Source organism: Adiantum capillus-veneris, chromosome 3 (genome assembly GCF_014529385.1).
Source record: "Adiantum capillus-veneris isolate H3 chromosome 3, ASM1452938v2, whole genome shotgun sequence".
Taxonomy (NCBI): domain Eukaryota; kingdom Viridiplantae; phylum Streptophyta; class Polypodiopsida; order Polypodiales; family Pteridaceae; genus Adiantum; species Adiantum capillus-veneris.
Window position 1 is genome coordinate 9502600 of NC_140933.1, and position 9728 is coordinate 9512327.

The 9728-nt window shown below is 44.8% G+C and overlaps 1 protein-coding gene across 2 annotated transcripts in view; it reads right to left on the bottom strand.

The window, feature by feature from the left end:
• LOC147460484 (uncharacterized) overlaps positions 1-7146 on the bottom strand; it is a 31120-nt gene extending 23974 nt beyond the window's left edge. The window contains exon 1 of one of the 2 annotated variants that reach the window (XM_086507812.1): positions 6691-7146. In XM_086507812.1, the coding sequence (XP_086363938.1) occupies positions 6691-7014 (324 nt within the window). In that variant the 5' untranslated portion in view covers positions 7015-7146. The remainder of the gene's footprint in view (positions 1-6690) is intronic. The other variant, XM_086507807.1, reaches the window with a different exon arrangement.
• Positions 7147-9728: the final 2582 nt, after the last annotated feature.

Genomic DNA, 9728 nt, shown 5'->3' on the forward strand with positions numbered 1-9728 from the left:
TCAGGTGATTTATACTCGTAGCCCCACCGTGGCTAACCTTAGACCATTTGCCTAACTTCAGTGCTCACTGGCCGTCCGGCCTAGACTCTCACTGTCAGCCTCACACCATGCAACTCGGGCATTGGCATTTCCAAAGGGGTGCTTTAAAATAGGTCAAATAAAACTCCCCCAAAAAGAAATCAACAAGTAAAGTTGCCACAGACTCGTGACAAGCAGAGACTAGATTGACGAGAGCCTATGCAACACTGGGCGGTTTGGAGAGGATGTGTTCGCAGGTTCACTTCCAGGAACCTCGAACAAAACTTTGGCTCTTTGATACTCTTGTGACATCAGCTATGCTTTATGGGGTGCAGATTTAGGGACCTTCAGTGGGCCGACACACCAGACGTGATAGCACGGATGGGTGGAGAGGGATGGAGAGGCCTCTAAACTCTATGATTTCTCACATGATCAGAGCCAAGGCTTCAATACCTCATGAGATTATTCGAGCAGAGAAGGTTGCTGCTCCTTTGGTGGTTGAGGCACTCACTAGATCGGTCTTCTTTATACATAGCTTGTGGGACTTGCTTAGGAGTCCTCTCGACAGTTAGCTTTACAAGGAGACACAGCCTACTGGTATGGACAGATAACATCATGGTTCCCGATACATGGTTTTTGCACGGACAGATTGCCTCCCTTCCGATCCTCTTTGGAGGCGTCCTCTCTCACTCTCACACGGGCAGAGATCACTAGACTCATACATCAGGACTTGATTCAGTTGGACACAAGGAGGACATGGATAGAGCCGATTCAGGAGTTGGGCACGAAGATGGCTTTTTACAGAGAGCATCTTCTCCAGCTCATGGCGGATGGTCGGGTGATTAGACCTAGTTACATGGATACACACTTATCTCATGGGGTGCGGTGTGCCATCCGCCAGATACGTATGTTAAGAGTATACAACACTCTGTTGCTTCACCATGGTCTAGGGCATACTTGGATGGCTAGTAAGTCTCCCGAGCTGGACAACCCTTGCATATCATGTAGGTTGCATCAGTGTCCGGCCGGCCACTTTTGGGCCACCCGCCTGCCTTTTGTCCGGGCGTCCTATATTTGGTCCGCCCACCCAACAGAAAGTGGCCGGCCTATACACACGACGCTACAGTGTCATTCTGTCATGATGATCGGGGGGGGGGGGTTGACCAGTGACGCCCCCTTCCCCTTCTCTCATGCTCATACGTTTTTCTCCTGTATCTCTCTCTCATACACGCCCTTGGCGTTTACTCTCATCTCTCCTCTCTCACACTTTCGCACACGCGCACTCTCACATGGTATCTAAGCTTACGCTCTTCATGGTCTGGGATCAAGCGCATCACCTTCTACAATCGATTCTTCTCCCAAGAGTCAAATCAGCCAGCGTTTTCTGCAAGAGGGGGTGGCGCCACCTGCTGGACAAGGTTTCGTCGCAAACATTCCTTTTGCCACCTACGTTTTTGCTGTTGGACCTAAGATCTGGGCTTTCTACACCAAGCGCTGGCCTTCTATGGTCTTTTCATCGCCAAAAAATCCCCAGCTTCATGTGCGTTTTTTGGAGTGCGTTTTTTCTGCCATCTGCGTTTTATGGTGGGACACCACCGTTCTCAGCCAGAGGAGGGAAGCGCTATGCCCAGCCCACTTCGGATCTTGCCTACGCCCACCTGGCTTAGCATCCGGTGCTTTGCTGGCCCGTATCCTCAGGATTTTCATCAGATTTCAGCCATATATCCCTGCTGTTTTCTCTGTTTTCAGCCTATCAGAGGTTGTTACATTGATTCACCACCCTCCCTACACCCTCGCAGCCACATGGTTTGCATTTTTTCACAGAGGATGAGGCTACCTCTTGCCAGGACACCATCCGATGGTGATCCATTGACTACTGCAACACACGGTAGCTTTGACATCGGCTTGATCATCTATGGGCGTACGATTCTCGGGAAATCCATTCTTTCCAGCCATCCTTCGAGGTTGCACACTCCAGAGGGGGTGGTGACTTGTGGATTGTTTTGGACACACTTATGCACTCATCAAAGGAGTTCACACGAGATATGGCCGTGCTATTAGCATATGGTACCTTGACGTTCCAAGAGAAGACACCACTACTTTACGTGGACGGAGATTTACCACTTGACCTTGATAGGACATATCACTTGCCTACTGAGGAGCAGCAACATGGACTTATGAGAGGATCTATGATCTCTTCTTGGACAAGTTCATCACCTCGATCTACAGACTGGAGTGTGACTTCAATGCTTTGGACTCTTATGGAGGGTCCGAGATGCGGGAGATCAAGTATACCTCGACTGCATCCAAAGTCACCCAGAGCTTGGCTTGGATGGCAATACAGTTGCTCCTCTGCACTCTTGATCCGTTGGATTGTTACATCCAGAGTTGCTTACACTCACCCTCCGTAACCGCACAGCAGATTTACCGCTCGACTTGGGCAGAGGTGCTCTCCCAGCTCATGCAGATTGAGAGCCACACCGAGCTGCGGGCTCGTGGAGTTGTTTGCGTGGACCGTGCTTTGGTTGACACCAGAGGATTGGAGGCACGACGGCTCAGACAGCTTGATCTAGCCACACCTCTTCTTAGAGGATCCTTACATAGCGTAGACTGCTTAGTCTTGATTTCCCTCTTCCCGGAGGATGACTACAGCACAGACAGCTTTGTCTAGCTTTCCCTCTCTCGGAGATGTTCATATTGCAAAATGCTTATTCTAGCTTTCCCTCATCTTGGATTACCCTACCTACTGACAGGACACAGTCCAGTGGTGGTCCGGGCGGTCTATCGGTGACTGCTGCAGCATACGATAGCTTCTACAGCGAGACTGCTGAGTCTGGCTTTCTTTCCTTGTTATGGAGGATGTTTACGGTGCAGACTGCTTCGTCTGACCTTCCTGGAGTTCACATGGATTCAGCCGCCTAGCCACACTGGGTTACAGGCTCATCGACTAGCAGGCTTCCGTGCATGCTTATGACAGTTCCTGGGTTGCTTCATCTTTTCTCCAGACATATGACTATCAACACGACAATTCCTTTCTTGGCACTGGTTTGACAGGGACATTTGTAGGCCTATTGGCACTCTTTCTACGACTGGTGGGTCTATCATAAGAATAGTTTTGACACTCAGTTTGGGATTTTTCTCTTGGAGCGGTATCCTCTTCTTTCTTCTGCAATTGCGGAGTTCTACGGCATGGTGGATGGAGATTTCTTGGACGTGAGCTGCTACCACACTCTTGGAGTTTGCAACAAATCTTCATCATTGGCCTCATTACTTAGACTCCTGGCAATTTGTTCAGCATCGGGTTTTGAGAGGGGGTGTTAAGACTCAAGAGTATACAGCACTCTTTTGCTTCACCATGCACTAGGGCATACTTGTATGGCTATTATGTCTCCCGATCCGGCCACCCTTCGCATATCATGTAGGTTGCATCAGTGTCTGGCCAGTCACTTTTGGGCCGCGGCCGCCTGCCTTTTGTTCGAGCGTCCTATATTTGGTCCGCCGCCCACCACATGTCCAGGTATCACACCAATGCAAGTGGCATACCCGCCAAGAGTGCATCAAGCTCGCAAGTAGGGGAGAAAGGCAACATACAGAGATGGAAGAGTCATCATCGACAGCAAGGCCATCGCATAGGGATTTGCGGCCTATGGGACACGAGGAGATCCACATTGCGTTCTGGAACTGCAATGGAGATCTATGGACACATTCAAACAGATTGGAGGAGGTGATGAGAGAGAGAGAGAGAGAGATCATTTTACTGACCGAGACCCATAAGAGCCCAAAGAGGAGTTTACCGATGATACAAGGATACCAATGGGAGTTTGCATATAGGCAATGTACACTCCAGAACACTTCCACAGATACAAAGGAATCGCCAGAATCCTTTGCTCATTAGTTTCCGCATGCAAATCGAAGTAGGTTGCCCACTGATGAATCCAATTATTATTTATTAACCGCCAGTTCCGTATACTCTTTCTCCTCACGAGAGATATGAGTGATTTTATGCGGAATAGTAGTTGTGGGTCATGTCAGTTGACGCACAAAGACCGCCAATTGCATCTGCAATTGATTAACTTGTGTATCATATTCTAAAAAGCGCGATGTTGTCAATTGAGCAACATTCTCTAGATGTAGTACACGTGAATTAAACGTTTGCGTGCTTCCTTCAAGACGCGTAACCCTAACATTCATCTGAGCATCCTTACGTTCCAGAGCAGAAACACACTGGTCCAAATTTTAGAGTATGGACATAATCCACTGATAAAATGCATGCATAAATGGAATGGGCGTGCTATCTAGAGTCTCGTTACGCTGTACTTCGGATATGGAAGAATCCATGGCTCGATTTTGAAGAGAAGACCTCAATTTTTCGTTGAAAAACTGCTTTTTAAAAAACTTTCTCATCGCAAAATTCGAAAAAAATAATGACAGCCCCATTGGTGGGAGCGTCTAGCACAGGAATGATGATGGCGCAAGCACAAGAGTACGAGCAAATGGGAGAGGCAAAAATGGGCTGAGAGCATGAGTTATGAGAGTTTTTAACTCTCTCGACTTAATTTAAGCACTAGTGACTATGCAGATTTCACACTTTAAAATGACAGAGTTTTAAAAACTTTTGGACCAAGCTTTCATAAAGAGGACCATAGTTTTTTTCTCACGCGCCCGATTGGCCAACCATGCTTCCGGACGCGTATGAGCATGATTGACGTATGATTGCCTTTTCCATACGTGGGGCAGCGAATTTAATAATCTGGCAAAATTTAATTGTCTATGATGTTTAAACTTCAAACTTTAAAGTTTTAATCTATTCTGTGGTTTTGTGTTGCTCCAATGCTCTCTAGTGTTTTAAAGTTTAAACTTGCATTCTGTGGTTTTTGTGCTACTCTCTAGTGTTTTTTAGGTTGCCGTATGGTATCCCACGTATGGAATCTTCGAGGGGGCTGAACCGGGCTTGTGGCGGGCTTCCATACCCGCTCGCGTATGCCGCATGGTTGACGTTAGAAAAAACTATGAAGAGGACATATTATACCTTAGAGTAAAATCGAATTTGGGGAAATCAATTTGAACAAATTCAATGTGTCAATTGAAAACTCCACATGTACTAATTGTTTATAGTGTCATTGTCACATGCACATCTAGCCCTATGTGCATGTGGACAAGCTACATCTTCAGCTTGGCATAGGATATCTTAGGAGACTGTTCTGGCACATTTGTGAGTCTGTATGCACGACGTGCATGACCACACGGTTTTAGTTAGGATGCATACCCTCTGACTACGCAAGGCAGAATCAAGCAATATTACACGGTCGTGTGTGTATGAGACTGTTAGATTTTTAGAGAATTTTTCAGAGCATTTTTGAGAAATTTAGAGCATTTTTAGAGTCACTTATTATTATTAATAAGTGACTTTTTCCCATTATAAGACTTGAGGTTATTTTTGCTTAAAAGAAGGCCTCAAGCAAGTACTTTCAATCATCAAAGGATCATAGCACCTAAGTATAAAGCAGTACCCAAGTATCTACGATGGAATCATTAGCTAGCTCTAGCGTTTAGGGCAACCCATCGCTTCCCCTAGCTCTAGCGTTTTCCGCGTTGGCGTTATGGGAGCTCCAACGATTCTCAACATCAACACACAAAGGGCCAACGTTTTCTCCTTTGGCGAACACCTTGGCCAACGTTTATCATTCGGCATCCTGCCAGGCCTAATGTTTTCCCCTACAATTATCCCTTGGGGTTAGCGATCTCTGCTCCATTAGCATTTGGAGCATTCACTCAGCATCAGCTTCAATATCAGAAAAGTACCAAAAGCAGCGGTATCAGCATCAGAATCATTGTATAGCATTTTGCACAATCTAAAAGAAAATACCACTCTAGCAATAGAGTGGGGAGTCCTTGGAGGGGTGTTTGGGACCCCATCTGGTGTCATTTTTCTTTCTCCAATCTCTCACTCACAGTTAAGGAACCTTGAGTCTGTGTTAAGTAAGAACTCTGAGTTCTCAATCAACAACAATTCTACTGCACCTTACAGCCACGCAAGTCTTCTCAGAAGCCACATGACCCAAACTTCACAATTGGCTCTTCATCTCTATGCTTAAGAAATCTAGAGAGGTTGGATAGTCATGAAAAGGGTGACCTTGAGCTAGATGGAATGCCAAGGTCTTCTTCTATAGTGCTTCAATCTCTAAATTCCAGGAAAGCACTAGATCATCATCAAGGGATCACACAAGGATCAAAATGTGAAAATGAAGATGTAGGGCATGGTGATGTCTATGGCTTCAAAAAGTTGCCCGATAACTTACTATTACAATTGGATAATTGTGGGTCAAAAAACAAAAATCGCTATCTATTTGCATTTTTGTCATTGCTAGTTGCACGAGGGACATTCAAGATGATCCAGTTGGGTTTTTTAATGGTGGTTCATACGCACGAAGACATTGCTGCAATGTTTACTAAGTTTTCAAAGAAGCTAAGGACAAGCATGACTTTTACATTTTCGCATCTCATGGAACATTTCCAATCATGTGAGAGCACAAAGCCTACTCCACTTCTTCTAACGCATGTGGCAGATTTTAAAAAGCTATATTGAGGACCACTTGTGTGATTCAAAGGAAGCTCTTGTGTGTGTGTGTGTGTGTGTGTGAGAGAGAGAGAGAGAGAGAGAGAGATGTGCACCTCTGTGATGTTTTTGAAATGCCCTGGATGTTTCCAATCGTTCTTGGGAACTCTGGCGCTCCACTCGTTCATGACTTTGGACTCTTCTTTATTTGCTCCCTTGAGCACCCACTTATCTACGCCATAGCATCGCCCCTCTAGCTGCTTTCCCAACTTCGCTCTCTTGGCTCGCGTCAAGACACCATCTGTTTCATAGGCCATGCAAATGGGACGTCGGTGCAAAAAAAAAGCCTCGAGCTCCTCTTCCATCTCCTTCTCTGTCACATTCATGTACTTGTCCCAATCCTCCCCGCTCCATGATGATTTGTCGGCCTCCATCTCCATGTGCACGTGTGTGCTATGTAAGCTCGCAGAATCTCTGTCTCTCTCCCCGTGCGTGCGCAGAAGCTTCCTGTGTGCGTGCGTCGGGTTGCTGTGTAAGCAGAAGATCTCTCGCTTTTACTTACTTATGAATGTATTTTAAACATTACTTGCTTTATTTCATAAAAGGCTGCTGATTCCCGTGAAAGCTCTCAGTCAAGGTTTTTTTCCAAAAAAAGGATTTCAGAAAACCCACAACTAGAGTGCTTCGTTAGCTATGTTCCATCGAATTGCTCCTGAGAGCAACGCAGAATGCTTTTTCTATTTTATTTGCTTGGTGATGGCGTAGTTTTTTCTACTGTGGCTTTTCAGCGCTGGGCTTTTGACGGCGTAGTTTTTTTTAGAGCTTCTAAGTGTAGGAGCCATGTGGAGTTATGATAGGCAAGGGATTGCAAAATGGCCACTACGCTAACGAAGTAAAAAAAGTTTCACTACATAAGGTTTTGGCAGACAGGGAGCCCGGGCGGCAGGCTCAACCTGCTGACCGCCTGCGGGCTCAACGTGTTCTCTTTGGCAGGCAGGAAGCTGGGCAACAGTATGCTCGCCACCACCTCAACCTGTAGCGCTCTGCTGGCAACCACATGCAGACTACAACTCGGACAACCACACCAGAGCACGGGCAACAAGCTATGACCAAGAGCGCACGAGCACTGCTTCAAAGCGGGGAGAGAGATGACCATCTGTGCAAGGCAGAGCGACAGTATTACCCAAAATACCCCTGTATCTTAAAGGTATGCGAGTAGTGAAATTGTTGCCATCCTTTACTTTGGAATGCTTTTCCAGTTGCTTTTCAACAAGTGATAAAATCAGGAGGCTTGCCATTCATGGGATGCATCTCAATGTGGAACACCCATATTTAAGCACCTCTAAATTAGATGAAATCATCTAGTTATTCATATGTAGGAAAGCGTCTCTTTCCATAAGAGGGACATATATACATACAAGCACACATATCAAAACTAATATGATGTGACCACGGATAGGTTCTCTAATAAGTGCTTGTGTGATCTTGTCACTTTGATCACTAGATTTATCATGTCCCTCTTTGTCTTCATAGGTCCTCTAATAAGTTCTTGCGTGCTCTTTTCATTTTGGTTACTACGTTTAACATCATCCTCTTTGTTTTCATACCACCTCTTCTTCCTATTTGAGAATAAAAGCTAGAAAGGATGGATAGCTCATGTAGAAGCTTATATTAAGGCATTCTCTTCAAGTATGGAAGCACACATACCATGAGATTGTCGATGCAGTGAAGGTCTTGTAGGAGGTTATGCTGAAGAAACATGGAAATAGACCCTATGAAGTTAACATTCAAAACAACAACAACACTTGGCCAGATTAGTAAATATGATCCTAGCAAGCACTTCCCTTGTTATTTCAACCATGAGATTGTCAATGCAGTGAAGGTCTTGTAGGAGGTTATGCCCAAGAAACGTGGGAATAGACCCTCTGACGTTAACATTCAAAACAACAACAGCACTAGGTCAAATTGGTAAATATGATCCTAACAAGCACTTTCCTTGTTATTTGAAAGAGGATAGTTGTGAAAATTTGCAATTCTACAATACAAGCATGCTCTTAGAAAACAAACTTGCTTAACATTAGAGAGAAAATTGAGCTGCATGAGTGAAGCCCAATTTCCATGACAAGAATTAGATTTCTGTAGGGATAAATAACTCAACTAGAAGCTAATGCAGCTTGCATAGAGAATTAAAATCCATCATAAACAATAATGAGAATTGTGCTAAAAGATGTAGCTATCAATACAAGTCATGAATGTTTGAAGCTTCATCGAGTTGGAATAACATCATATAGATGAGTTCCGGTTCAAGGGCCTAATGTGAGCAACCCGTGAGTAACAAGCTTTTGGGAGGCTTGGATATCATAAATTCCCTCCTGCGAGTGAATGAGAGCCTAAGGTCGCCTATCTTAATAGTGTGCCCATATGGAATGTAAGGTTTGAACTTGACGAAGTGTGAAGAAACTTGCCACAACATAGAGAGTGACTCCCATTTGCTGAATCAATAAGAGAACCATATTAAAGGCTCGGGGGGTTCACTGTTCAATACCCCCCTATATAACGTGCGTTCGTGGGGTATTTAAAAAACCTCTCTTTTAAACATGTCTAACTGAATAAAATGACCCCTTATTTTCCAGAATTGAATATAAAAAACCCTTATTTTAATGTATCTCTATTAAATTGCCCATTTTTTTGATATTTTAAAACCCCTCCTTTCGAACTCACGTTATACATTAACATGATTACATAGTGCACCCCCCGAGATTAAAGGTTAAGAGCAGAAGGATGTGCAAATCAAGGACCTGCTTAGGGTGGGCTTCCTTAGAAGAGGGAAAACTTTTAATGCGTGGACTGTAAAAGGATGATTTCAGCTTACATGTGGTTCATAAGAGCGAGCGGTGACAAGATAAGATCTTGGGCAAAAAATGATCACAAGGATTGCTTGCACAAAATGGGCAAGGCAACATGTGCTGAAAGTTCTGTACCATACTTGTGAGTAGCCACTTTAGCAAAGGTGGACTGAGAGTTCTGCTAACTTTGACAAGAGCTTCATGAAGGCTGGGAGTACTACAGACATGTCGAGTTCAATTTAATGGAGGGCTCATGCACCTATCAATGCTTCCATATCAAGCCTTGTCTGCAACCACATGATCAAGTG